At 38.5% G+C, this 14,555-nt stretch overlaps 1 protein-coding gene across 8 annotated transcripts in view; it reads left to right on the top strand.

Annotated features, from left to right (window-relative positions):
- Cad99c (cadherin 99C) overlaps positions 1–14,555 on the top strand; it is a 105,536-nt gene that overhangs the window by 85,049 nt on the left and 5,932 nt on the right. For 3 of the 8 annotated variants that reach the window (XM_083058863.1, XM_083058864.1, XM_083058862.1), the window contains 9 exons: positions 9,633–9,782; positions 10,028–10,246; positions 10,497–10,691; positions 10,893–11,180; positions 11,374–11,691; positions 12,024–12,164; positions 12,550–12,834; positions 13,669–13,842; positions 14,313–14,522. In XM_083058863.1, the coding sequence (XP_082914989.1) occupies positions 9,633–9,782; positions 10,028–10,246; positions 10,497–10,691; positions 10,893–11,180; positions 11,374–11,691; positions 12,024–12,164; positions 12,550–12,834; positions 13,669–13,842; positions 14,313–14,522 (1,980 nt within the window). Of the gene's footprint in view, positions 1–4,506; positions 6,793–9,632; positions 9,783–10,027; positions 10,247–10,496; positions 10,692–10,892; positions 11,181–11,373; positions 11,692–12,023; positions 12,165–12,549; positions 12,835–13,668; positions 13,843–14,312; positions 14,523–14,555 lie in introns of those variants that run through there. The other 5 variants (XM_083058870.1, XM_083058867.1, XM_083058869.1 and 2 more) reach the window with 5 other exon arrangements.

The raw sequence follows: 14,555 nt of genomic DNA, 5'->3' as shown, positions 1-14,555 counted from the left end.
ATGATTTTAATGGTACTAATCGATTCTGCGGTCTCGCACAAGTGCGCAAACAGCGCACGACGGACAAGCCGTTAATTACAGTTACGCATCCAGCTTAGATAATCTATGGCTAAGTAATTAATTACTTTTACATATCAATCGCGTGTGTAGAGGCATGTGTGGTATTTTAAAACCCGTATAAAGACATGCTAATATTGCAAATGGACAAGAAAAGTGTGCGATTTTACTCTGGATTATTCCAGATTTCTATTTGTTATGTCTAGAAAGTTTTTTTTATTTATTAGTCGAGAATGTTAAAAGTTTCTGAGTAACAAGGGATTAAAAATTTATTAAGCTCTTTTGCAATTAAGAAATGAGGATAATAATAATTTATTCGACGTTTAATGAAATTTCAGAAGAATTGACTTGGCTAAGAAATTTAATAGATAAAAGCAAATACGACAAATGTGATATACACTGTATATTTCATACAGCAGCTTAGATAATCTATGGCTAAGTAATTAATTGCTTTTACATATCAATCGCGTGTGTAGAGGCATGTGTGGTATTTTAAAACCCGTATAAAGACATGCTAATATTGCAAATGGACAAGAAAAGTGTGCGATTTTACTCTGGATTATTCCAGATTTCTATTTGTTATGTCTAGAAAGTTTTTTTTATTTATTAGTCGAGAATGTTAAAAGGTTCTGAGTAACAAGGGATTAAAAATTTATTAAGCTCTCTTGCAATTAAGAAATGAGGATAATAATAATTTATTCGACGTTTAATGAAATTTCAGAAGAATTGACTTGGCTAAGAAATTTAATAGATAAAAGCAAATACGACAAATGTGATATACACTGTATATTTCATACAGCAGCTTAGATAATCTATGGCTAAGTAATTAATTGCTTTTACATATCAATCGCGTGTGTAGAGGCATGTGTGGTATTTTAAAACCCGTATAAAGACATGCTAATATTGCAAATGGACAAGAAAAGTGTGCGATTTTACTCTGGATTATTCCAGATTTCTATTTGTTATGTCTAGAAAGTTTTTTTTATTTATTAGTCAAGAATGTTAAAAGGTTTTGAGTAACAAGGGATTAAAAATTTATTAAGCTCTCTTGCAATTAAGAAATGAGGATAATAATAATTTATTCGACGTTTAATGAAATTTCAGAAGAATTGACTTGGCTAAGAAATTTAATAGATAAAAGCAAATACGACAAATGTGATATACACTGTATATTTCATACAGCAGCTTAGATAATCTATGGCTAAGTAATTAATTACTTTTACATATCAATCGCGTGTGTAGAGGCATGTGTGGTATTTTAAAACCCGTATAAAGACATGCTAATATTGCAAATGGACAAGAAAAGTGTGCGATTTTACTCTGGATTATTCCAGATTTCTATTTGTTATGTCTAGAAAGTTTTTTTTATTTATTAGTCGAGAATGTTAAAAGTTTCTGAGTAACAAGGGATTAAAAATTTATTAAGCTCTCTTGCAATTAAGAAATGAGGATAATAATAATTTATTCGACGTTTAATGAAATTTCAGAAGAATTGACTTGGCTAAGAAATTTAATAGATAAAAGCAAATACGACAAATGTGATATACACTGTATATTTCATACAGCAGCTTAGATAATCTATGGCTAAGTAATTAATTGCTTTTACATATCAATCGCGTGTGTAGAGGCATGTGTGGTATTTTAAAACCCGTATAAAGACATGCTAATATTGCAAATGGACAAGAAAAGTGTGCGATTTTACTCTGGATTATTCCAGATTTCTATTTGTTATGTCTAGAAAGTTTTTTTTATTTATTAGTCGAGAATGTTAAAAAGTTCTGAGTAACAAGGGATTAAAAATTTATTAAGCTCTCTTGCAATTAAGAAATGAGGATAATAATAATTTATTCGACGTTTAATGAAATTTCAGAAGAATTGACTTGGCTAAGAAATTTAATAGATAAAAGCAAATACGACAAATGTGATATACACTGTATATTTCATACAGCAGCTTAGATAATCTATGGCTAAGTAATTAATTACTTTTACATATCAATCGCGTGTGTAGAGGCATGTGTGGTATTTTAAAACCCGTATAAAGACATGCTAATATTGCAAATGGACAAGAAAAGTGTGCGATTTTACTCTGGATTATTCCAGATTTCTATTTGTTATGTCTAGAAAGTTTTTTTTATTTATTAGTCGAGAATGTTAAAAGTTTCTGAGTAACAAGGGATTAAAAATTTATTAAGCTCTCTTGCAATTAAGAAATGAGGATAATAATAATTTATTCGACGTTTAATGAAATTTCAGAAGAATTGACTTGGCTAAGAAATTTGATAGATAAAAGCAAATACGAGAAATGTGACATACACTGTATATTTCATACAATAGCTGTTTAATAGACTTCAATACATTGAGATTCAATAGTCAGATAATAAAGATAATCGAGACTAATGTGAGAGCGATATGATATAAAGTTCTCGCGCAATCTCTCGGCTACAAATTCAGCGAAATAACGAAAGGATCGGTGTGTAACGGTAACATCGGTACGGAATAACAATCTTTCCATTCGGGACGGTAACGTATCGTTCGCGGTACCGTAAGGCATTAACCGTTCGGCATATTTGCCCGCCAAGATTGGAGATCGCCGATTGTCGAGTCTTGTAGCTTGTAGTTATTTGCATATCGCCAAACTCGAGATTGTTCAATTCGCGCAGATATACATGGTGGGTCCGCTAATGCGAATCAGAATTCGCAAATTGCTCTTTTCGTGTCTGCGACACGCAGTGATTGACATCGTGACATTTATCGCCCATGTAACTCGGACTTTCTGCTGATAGAAATGACCCAATAAAAACACTGCGACGTGGCCTGACTCATTTTTATGCATGCTCGTTTATCAAGTTAATGTATCAATGATCATTATGCGATTCTTCATATAAAAGATAAATTTAGCGATTATTATTCTGCTTGAAAAATATTATATTATTATTTGATTACAATAGATAGACAGTCAAATTTGATGAAAAATCTTAAAAAGGATTAAGAGAAAGCGATTTGGACTAAGTAACAAATTTTAATTAGGAGCGAAGAATTTAAAATAATGGGGAGATTTTAAAGAGAGTAGAGAAAAAAGAGATAAAAGTGACATTTCGAAAAATATAATTTAGCGGCAGCAAATACACACACAACGCAGATGTAAATGGTCTCGTAATCTTGTCTTATACGAGTGAAAGTAAGATGCTCATTAGCGAATACTGCATATTCGTTAAACGCCTACTCTATTATGCGATGCATGATTGTTCGATCGCCGTGACGAATCGTCATAGCGTAATCGGTATCGCGCAATGCAACGTAACGTGCTACCTACGTTAGGACGCGATTTCTCTCGGTATGATAATATAATCAGAAAGTGGTATAAAATGTCAAATCTGCATTGCGCACCCCGCGCACCTATAGCGAAGAGAGAACAATACTTAATAATAACTGTACAATAAGCACTGTCTATATTTATTCTTATGACGGCACTTATATGCGATTGTCACGTTCGATTGTCGTGCACATTCGCATTTTAGAATTATTCCCTACACAAACAGTTATTTGCATATGAACGAGGCACTGCGAAATCAATAAGTTATCTTTGGACATCACGTGGCAAAAGTTCGCCATCGCGTATACATCTCGGCATACATTTCACTTACGTTTTTATTTGCGTAGAGAGCAAGCATTATTTGTGTTAATATATAGAATAGTTCAAATGTAAAACATAACAGGTATTAATCGTGATGATTATCACATATTTTAATTAAGATCGTGCTGACATCACCAGAATTACATGGTGCTGTGGCATGGTGCAGCCAGTCATGGGCTGTGACCAATCGAACGCATTAAGCTTCATAATTGAAATTTATTTTCCGAGGCTTTGTTATGTCGCGGTTTGTAGCATAATTAATATTTTTTAAAGTGTAAAATATTTTAATTTAAAAAAGAATATTCTTTAAATATGTGATGAAAATGATTGTTTGTGGGATAAAATGACGAGTGATAAAAACTGCGGTGTCTAAAGATATTATTTGCAATAGTTGATTAGTGTAAAACAATATTCTTACAATTAGACAAATTGAGTATATTATACTTACAAATACTGATAAGAAAATATCGGCAATTCTTTCGCGAAGAACAATTAGAAATTTAAAGTTCGACAAACGTCCGATTGAGGAATATCAGCTCTATGTCCCCGTTCATCTTTAATCTTATCTACGAAAGTGTGGCACAGTTTCGCGCAAACGTCTAGGTCGTCGTCGATCGTGGGCCCGGTTAACAAAGAAAATTACACGCCGCCAGGTAGATACCTCCGCGGCCAGGAGGACAACGCAAGGTGGGCAGCGGACGAAACTTATATGCAGCGATGCATGTTGCACGCGAGCCAGGAGGTACGCGAGGTAGGAGAACCGCGGCATTAGTCATCGTTCGGCTTGCGACGTGTGTAACGCAAGCACGGAATTTCGATTTTCTCGTGTGTAGAGTGCCGACGTGGCCGATTCTGCGTGTAACGCGCAAGGCGAATCCTTCCGTCGCGGATGATCGCGAGAGATAGGATACAGTACGATCGCATCGACCGATCGAGCGCGAAGATAGCGAGTGTGTGTCAATGGTGTATCCGATGTGTGTTGGATTTTAATCATAGTGTCAGTTCGAAAATCCGATAAGACTATCCTATGGGACCAAGAGGTGCCATACTTCTTTCGAGTATCGTATAATTAATCATAAATATCGGCTAGGAAAATATGAATCGATGTGTTTGTACGTACGAGCTGTCAAACATTACGTCACATCGCGAATGCATTTTTCTCTCATAATTTTTCACGGGATATAATTTATGTGATCGTAATTTTAGAGTCAAAAATGAATCGTAAAATACGTTTAATTAAAATAAAATGCACAACTTAACCAACGTAATATCGCTGCGGTCGGTTATTACGCCATCAAGAGACTTCTTTAATGGCGCTCCGAGCTCTATGAACGCGTTGAAAGAATAAAACGTTCTCTCGCACAGTAACATATAACTGGCGCCATCATACATACGCACAATAACGGTTCGCTCGTGCGCGAATTCTTTCGTCCACGTCGGGAGATTAATGACGAGCGTTAGGAAGAGAAATACGCGGACGTTTGTCAAACGAACGGTATTAAAACGCGGCCGCGAGGCGCTTCCTCAGGGTATACCGAGTGCGTTGGCACTCGGTGTGGGTGGAAAAGTCCTCGAACGAATCCAGGACAAGCGAGGTAGAATCGAATATAGAGAGAACGCGAGCTCGCATAAAGAAGTATCAATATTTCATCGCGCTTGGATATTTATACTTTATCCTAATAAAGGTCTCCGTCTTATATAGCACGTTGGAAAATCGGATTAAAATAAATACGTTGGGGAAAATTGAAGATTAGTAACGGCGAAATAAATGTCTATTACATATATACCGTTCCGAATGAACGTAATAAACGGCAGCATGAAAGGAAGCGAGCAACTTCCGGAACATCTCGTAATCCTTCGCGGCTGTAGAAGCGCGCGTCGCGAAACGTTGATTACAGATCGCTCCGCTTCCGCTTTCAGCAGCGGCGCGGAATAAATTGGACAGATATCGGTCTGACTTGATTCGCAATAAGACATTGAGGCCGAAGATTCCTCTCCGTGAAATTTTACACGGGGGTTGGGTCTCGCGCGATCCGCGATCTTATTCCGCGGGGCGGGAAAATGCGAGTATGTAAATCGCACGGTCAGAAAATCGCCAAAGGCACCGATTTCGCGGCCGATCCGCACGCACGATCGATCCTCGGTGCGATTCGCCGAGAGAAGCTCTCGTGACGCAAATATTCTTCGCGTCGCTGAGTTTCCGATGCAAATAATCTGGCGTTACGTAAAAAAGGCTCTTTGTCGAGTGCGATGACGTCGATGTTACCGGGTCGAAATACAGCGAGGAAAAACAGCTGATCAAGCACTGTCGTACGAAACGTCAAAATTTACACTGCTCTCTTGGCTGTCATCGCGCGATTGATTGAAAATTTTCAGTAATAAAAACTGCATTATAACACGGAGATTAATGAAAAACATAGTAGCATGAAAATGTTGACGCGACGTGCTCGTATCAATGACGCAAAGATTATTACCTGAAGAAAAATTGCTGTAGGAAAATTACAGTGTCTAGATTGTTTGCATTTTTTTATGCACCAGAATATAAAATCTGTCAACGACATTGTTGGAAATCGTTTAATCGCCAATCCTTCGACGAACGCTTAATATAAATTTAAGTCGGTCTAAAGGAACGAATTGAGAAGGTATGTCGCCCGCGCCGATTAAAGAACGCATGATTTATATAGGCCCCCGTAGGAATATCGTAACTTAACGAGCGCAGGATCCATGCGTGCGCAACTCGAAGCGATCGGCGAAGGAATTGCCGGTTGTATGTGGGACGACAAATTGGGACACGCCTTACCGCACTTTATCATGCGCTAATCCTTGGGATTCCTCGGTGAGAAGCGGACCACGAGGTATCGCGCCGAAAGCCCTCCTTCATCAACTGTCGGACGGATTTTAATCGATTATAATTCTCGGCGACGTGTCCCCTCTAAATGAGGATGCAAGAACGTAGATCGGATTCGAGACGCACCATCGACGGAACGTGACTCATCGTAAGGTCGACAATGGGGCTTCTCGGTCCGATAAAAGCGTTTTTGGTCATCGCTTTAATACACGGTCCGAGTGTCGGCAACAGCAATGTCGGCGATTTGTCAACGGTGAGTGAATCGTTTGGACAGCCGAAAATCAACTCCGAAGTCTCTCTATTTTACTTTTATACGCTCAGATCTTTCAATGGTACCGCGACAACTTTAACGTGGATATTTCTCTCGATTAATGTTTGAGTTATGATTTGATTGTACTTTCGGGATTTTATTCAGCATCTCTCTTTGTCTGCCGGAAGTGACTTTGCCGTAGGACGAATTGAGAACGAACACTTAAAAAAATCTCGCCAGCAAAGACCTCGCTGAATAAATATCCTCCTTAGGCTAGACTAGAAACAAGTATTCATTTTTTTGCGAAAGGTCTCTCGCGAGGATCTTGCATGTGTAAGGGCTTCACGCGCCAGGGCACAATAGACCTTTTCCATCCTGGAATCTCGTTAATTTTAGAGCCGCCTGTGGTCATGGCTTCTTGTAAGCGATCAGTTAGCCATCACTTTAAGCAACTTCTTCTCGGAATCGATTCTATTAAGTTATTACACCGTTACTCCGACTCTGCTATTATACGGGCTCGCAATACTATTTTAGTTCGACTATATCTTGTCGAAAGAAGGGGAAACAGATAATATAATCAAATCGTGACATATATATGCAACTAAAATTTGACTTGACAATTCTATGTGCTTCGAAAAAATTATAAAATGATTTTTCTCGATTTTATTTCTCGAGTAGCGAATTATTTTACTCGAGGATATTCTCTCGCTATATTATTGTCCTGGCGGTTTCTACTAAAATCTAATTCGAAGCAACAGCCATAGTCGCTACACGAGCCATTATCCGGGACCGCACAGACCGGATTTTCATCCCACCTGTAATAAACTCCGAGAGGAACTATACGATGGTGCATTATCCGTGCTCTCTATGCTTACGTTCGGAGACGCATATCCATCTTTATACAGAGACGTAGCCGCCGTCCGTCGCTGCTGTTGCTGCAATTTCGCGCATGTTCGAAATTGCGCGACCGATCATAGATCGACGCGCAATTTCGCGTCGTCGTCGTCGGGAGAAAAAATGCGATTGAATCTGGAGGCTGCGCGACGCGTCTCGGCAACACGATGTCATTAAACGATCGCTGACGGCGGGCGACCGTAAGCGAGACGAAATGGAAAAAAGGCAAATGGATGCACCAACGCCTATTATTACTATTGGCATTACGAGATGCGGCCGAGGCCGTACGCGAACCGTGGTCAAGGGTAATAGTTATTTCCTGCTCAATTCTCTTCCTCTGCTCTCTCTTTCTCTTTTTGGCTTCCCCAGCTACGAGATAAATCGGGCACGGTTCTCCCATAATCGCGGCGAATCTCCCCGAGTCGAGGACGCGATCGATCGATCTCTCCCTCTCGATTAAGCCGCCGCGCTCCCTTCTGCTCTCGGAGCTCTCCGTTCTGCAGCAGGTGTGGCTCATTTGAATATTATGTGGAACAAATGACCGACTTCTGCTCTCGGACGCTGCTCCGAGGGATAACGTTACGCACTGATGCATCGCGATGATTTATATTATGTATAAAGTTAATGTTCTCGCTTTTGACATTTCATATAGAAATTTCACATTAAGTCTTCAACTCGTGCCAAACGTTAACTGAAAGACGTAATGTGAAATTGACAGCGCTAAAATATGTTTTGTCCATTTGCTTCTTCGTATATTTGAATAATTCATTTTGAAATATTCAGAACAATTTCGAGATAAGATTCTACTAGAATATGTTTTCTCTCTCTCTTCCTCTTTTAGCATGCTTTTGCAGGTCTCAGCGAGTAATGCGCGGTTTTATTAAAAGACGAAATTTATGGGACACTTTGAATACCGTAAAAAGTAATAATGCATACATTTTTCAGCTAATTGCGTCATAATATTTGTAATTTATATATTCTAATACAATATGCGCATTGCACTCTCTAAGGCTTAGGTTTCTTATAGGGCACTCCTGGAAGATTTTCGGCCTCGCAATCTTATTTGTACAGGGAAAGTTACAATAACGGTGATCTTTATTTAGCGTACCTCGTAAGTAGCCCGGACCCCTGATGTTATTGCGTAAATAAGGTCAGGTAAAAGAGAATAGGAGACGAGGAGAAAGGGACGGAGCTTCTCTTCGAGAGTGATGATAGAATTGGTGTGAACAAACTGTATTGAGAACGAGAAAAAGAAAATGGATATTCATTCCTCTTCGTGCATGTAGCGACTATTGAAAATGTCAATATAATCGTGACGCAACAAAAATCGCAAGATTAATGGCGTATTATCGCAGTCCATTTTCGTATGTCATTCAAGCTCTTATTTATGAGCTGCAAAAAATAGGTGAAGATATTTTCACCGATATTTTATCGCACTTTTTTCATTACTAGAATCTAGAGGAAAATATATTGTAGTAATAGTAATATATAATATGTAATAATATGAATTAGAGAGGGAGGACACATTTAATAAGTAAAGTGCATGCGCAACAATAAAGAGACGAATTATTTTTTATAGCTAATCATAAAAAAAATCGATAGATTTTTATTATAATTATATACTAAAATAATAAATCACAAATCAATTATATTATGACAGAGATATGATTATTATTACAGTTTTGAAAGCTGCATATTATAGTTATGATTTTAATAAATTAAGAATTTATAAATATATAATTAATTATAATCAAAATATTAAAATAATAACTTATAATGAAATTATAGGAATGTAAGATATATAACGTTAGCATGGAATGTAAAATATATTCGTTGTCTCGTATCTTGTATAGCTGAAATCTTTGATGCTCTGTTTAGAATATCAATTTGCATCTATATTTCAATATGATTTATCATGTCACTTGACATTGCAAATTGTTTGCTTACAGGATCGAGCGAGAAACGTTTCCGAAAGATTCACGTCTACGACCACGTTGACGGTGAACATACGAGACGATGACGATCAGGATCCCTCTTTTATTTATCAAGGCTGCATGCTTTCAGACGGCGCCTGTATTAATCCGGAATATTCCGCGTCGGTACGTAAATCGGGTCAGTTATAAACCAAAGTCCCCGGTTTTCCAGTTCGAGCATGTATTAATGGCGTAATTATTTTAACGGACTGTGTGTTTGCCAATTTCCCTGTAAATTTATCAGAAAATTTAAATGCAATCGAATATGCACGCCTAATCAGCCACGGATAATCTCGCCGCTACTTGCGCAAATACCAATAAATCACCCAACCGGTTCTGCAAGGACGACCCTTTTTTTTTTCCTCCGTTAGGTATCGAGCGGAGTATTATCCGGCATACTCAATATCTCGCCCGAGAAAATCCAGGCGGTCGATATGGACAGCATAAACGCGGCCATTCACTATTCCTTCCTCAGCGGAAATCCTCCGAATTACCGGGATTTCTTCGAGATCAATCCTAACACCGGGGCGGTGAAGCAAATAAGGGCCGTCGACACGACAGTAACGAAGAAGTTTGACATTATCATTAAGGTAAATATCGCTGTTATATTTTCCTATGTCACATTAAAAAAAAATTATTTGAATAATTTTAATTATAAATATTGTATAAAAGTGATAAGGAATATACAAGATGTTTTACAATTATAATTAATGATCTTTGTGTTTAATGAGAAGACAGTGCAAAATTTTTTTAAATATACACGTAATTACGTTTCGCTTTTTAAAAAATGTGGACATATATCGCGTAATAAGTTTGCTCTTTTGTTTCTCTCTTTTTAAGGCGGTCGAGGTATCGGAAGCGAAACGATCGGCCACCGCGAAATTAACAATCACCGTCAAGCCGGTTGACAGCAATCCACCCATTATAACGGCGTCAAGTATCGAAGGTTTCGTCGACGAAAACGCTCCTATCGGCACAAAGGTCATCGACGAAAGCGGTAATCCCATTGTGCTCACCGTGTCGGATGCTGATCTGGTGAGTCTCCAACCAGACGTAGATTCTATCGTTTCTCGCTTAACGAAGCGTGACCGAAATGTGAATGGACCGTTTCAAATTTCTCTATTGTTAGCGGATAAGATCCGCGGCGAATCAACAACTATCGTCAATCGATCAGTAATTATTTGTTTTCGGTCCTTTTTTTGTTCTCTGGTCAAATATTCGTGTCGTTGTATTCAGGGACCGGACGATCCGAAACCGACGTACACCTTCGAGTTGACCACAAACTTCTTCGCGATCGATCCGTCCGGTGTCCTTGTCGTCAATGAGGAGACTCTGGACCGGGATCCTCCGAGTCCCGGCCGCTTCCGCTTTCAAGTAGTTGCCCGGGAGAAAACGGGTGTGGCCGCGTCGTCGCCTCTGTCGTTTGTTGTAACATTGAATGATGTTAACGATAATGCGCCTCTGCTCCCTATGATGCCACCCATCACCGTTCAAGCTGGAGAAACGAAGAAACAAGTGGCAAAGGTGACTTGGTCGTCTCGTGTTTTAATTTAATAGTAACAGCTACTGCTCGTACATGTTAAAAAATAATCTTTCCATATTTGCTGATAGTTCTTTAATCCTTTAGTCATCAAATTATGGATTATCGTTTTTCAATGGTTCACAACTCTTTAAAGATACAGAGGGTGGGGCGATAAATTAATTGATTTTCTCGCAGGTGGAAGCCACGGATAACGACGAAGGAGAAAACGCCGAGATAACGTATAGTATCTACCATGTTTCGAACAATGGTTTGCACAAATTCAAGATAGATCCGAAGACTGGAGTTATCGAATCCGTGAGGAAATTGAACGCTGGCGAGCAATATAGCATCACCGTGCAGGCCACTGACAAGGGTGGCAGGTATTCACAGACGATCGTCGAGGTGAACGTCATTCCTGGACCCAACACCAGAAGCCCCGTGTTCCAGCAGCCGGTGTACGAAGTGCAAGTCAGCGAGGGGGCCTCCATAAATTCTACGGTTGCGACTATCACTGTGAGTATCGATAATGTCTCTTGTTTTCTCTCTTTTTCTCTTTTGCTCAGAGTTTTATTTTAAACGTTATTTCAACGGAAGCAATATATTTGTTCGATATAACTTTTGTTATCTTTCCATCGCGTTTTTTGTTGTGATGTTCTTTTTTTCATTTACTCGTATACCAATATTTCACTTTATTTATATAAATTTACATTTTTGTTTTTGAAGAATGTAAGAAATTGTTCGCAAAATTGTTCGACTTTATTATTATTTATTAAGCATTGTATTTTAAATAACGGATCGTTAAATATTTATATCGATAATAGTCTTATTAATGCACCGTTGTACAGGCCATCGACCCAGAAAACGATCCGGTGTCGTACTCGATAGTATCGGGGAATGACTTGCGTCAGTTTGCGATTGGCGACAAATCAGGCGTTATTACCGTTATAAGGAAGTTGGATAGGGAGGACCTGACTCGATATCAGTTGGTGAGTCAATATCGTCAACCGCTCTCGAACATTGCGATACAAACTTCCTACATCCTCTGCTACAAGCCAATGCACTTCTCGCTTTACGCTGCTTTTTATCTAATCTAAGAAACATCGATTACTATCTCCGTTTCTCCACTTAAATGCGTAGCTACTTAAACTAAAAAGCAGCACGTTAACTTTTAGTACATTTAACTTTAACTTTATAAAAATGTTTTTTTATTATTTATTTCTTTTTTATTTATAGTCCACACTTTTCTTCTATATTTAATTTTTCCAAATTTTTATCAATATAGAAGACAATTTTGTCGTCTCGCATTTTATATCAAAATGAAAAAAATTAAAAAACGGAATGTTTATGCTGTGATACTGTTGCTTCATGCAGCTGATAAAGGCTGAGGACACAGGCGGTCTCTTCAGTACCGCGACTGTCAATATCATGGTTACCGATATCAACGACAAGAATCCCGAATTTGTGGGTCTCCCTTATGAATTTTCCGTCAAAGAGGGCGAGGCTCGTAAACTAATCGGTCGCGTACATGCCGAGGATGCTGACGAGGGCATAAACGCCGAGATCACTTACTTCGCACCCGATGACATTCCTTTCACGGTGGATCCAGAGACCGGTGATGTCCTGACGAAGATAGTGCTAGATTACGAGCAGAATGACGTGAGTAATTTTTATTAAATATTCTCGACTTTTACTAAAGTTGGTATATAAAAATTCAAATCACACTCGCACATGAAATTAACTTGGAGACCATAAGTATATTTTGATGTAAAATTATATTTTTTTTTATTATAACAAACTTTTTTTTATTCTGGAAAATACACGTATTTCGAGATAATTCAAGCTAGGAAATTGTAAATGTTTAACTATATTGGAATTCTCTGGAGAGAGATTTTTTAAAAGTCAATGAGTCTTTCGTTGCTGTCTTTCCTTTGCACTTGCAAAAGGCTACATTACATGACACGCAGTGCTTATTAAGATTCATTATGAGGCAGCTATCCAACTTAATCTCGAATCTTCCGGGAATGCTCTTCCGTTTTACGAAAGTTGCGAAGCGTGATTACAGTTCGAGAACGCTTTACAACGCGAGCGATTTAAGTTTATTCTCCGATTGCGAGGATGTTATTACGGTTAAATTACCATTGTGTATCATCGTGTGCACTGGGACAAAGAAAACGCGCAAAGAGCATGTTTAAATTTAAGTTTATACAATTTTCATTCGTGGAAACACAATGTGTGTTAGTAGAATTCGTTTATAATTCTGTATATAATAATATGTAAAATACGACGAAAATCTAATGACTTTAGTTTTTTAATTATTTATATCGTCAAAGCTATTTATAAAATTACATATTTCTGAGTATTTCTGCTATTGCATTAAAAATTTTTGAATTAATTAAATTATAAGTTTAAAATCTCTAATATAATCTCTGGTAATCTCTTTCTTATTTTGCTTCTCTGCACTTTATTTCGACATTTGCGTAAATTGCGTAGGAATATAAATTCGTGGTGACTGCGAGGGATGGAGCTCCCGATTATCGCTTGGCAACCGCGACTGTCACAGTGAAAGTCGTAGATGTCGAGGACGAGGTTCCGGTGTTTCACCAAAGCAGTTACGAGGCACGTGTCAAGGAAAACGTGCCCGACTATAATGTGATTCAAGTCACGGTAAGTCGCATGCCAAATCAATAATAGCGCGTGTCCCTGATTAGAAAACGTGTAAGGCGCGACATAAGAGCGATTAGAAGCGATTAATTTATCTATTGACATTAATCCGTATGGGCTTGGATTTAACGAGAATTGAAAGTCGTGCAACATGACATAAATCTCAGTTTGAGATTGTTATTTGTCTCGAGATAGAGCACCTTCGCTCTCCCTCCTTTAATATATCGAGAAGTATTAAATTAGTTTCGCGATGAATTAATACGAGATGCGTAATTTTATCGACAAAATGTCAACCGAGGAATCATCCGGGGAGTTTTAAAAATTTATGAATAATCGAGACGCTAGTCTCGACTTTCAGACCCTCGAGAGATATTTCGCGTCGTCGATGATTCCCGTCCCATCGATGAGGTGGAAAGGATGACGCGTTCTGGTGCGGTCTTACTCGACTCTAAAGCTAACGCGATCATTTCTAGGCCGATGATCCGGACACAAAGAAGCAAATTACATACATGATCAAGCAAGGGGATACCGAACTCTTCAGCATAGACCCGAAGACCGGTGTCATAAAAACTATCCGCGGTCTCGATTACGAGAGTCAGAGTCAGTACGTTCTCATAGTAGGCACCGAGGAGAACACCAGCGATTTACCTGGCTCCACCACTCGCGTTGTCGTTAATGTTCAGGTATTTTTCATAAGTGAAACCCGAGTCTCAGTA

The sequence above is a fragment of the Prenolepis imparis genome, unplaced genomic scaffold, assembly GCF_030444845.1.
Source record: "Prenolepis imparis isolate NDT839.2.m4 unplaced genomic scaffold, iyPreImpa1.0 SCAF_2, whole genome shotgun sequence".
Lineage (NCBI taxonomy): Eukaryota > Metazoa > Arthropoda > Insecta > Hymenoptera > Formicidae > Prenolepis > Prenolepis imparis.
Note: the sequence above shows the minus strand (reverse complement) of the source record. Positions and strands in the feature narration are given on the sequence as shown.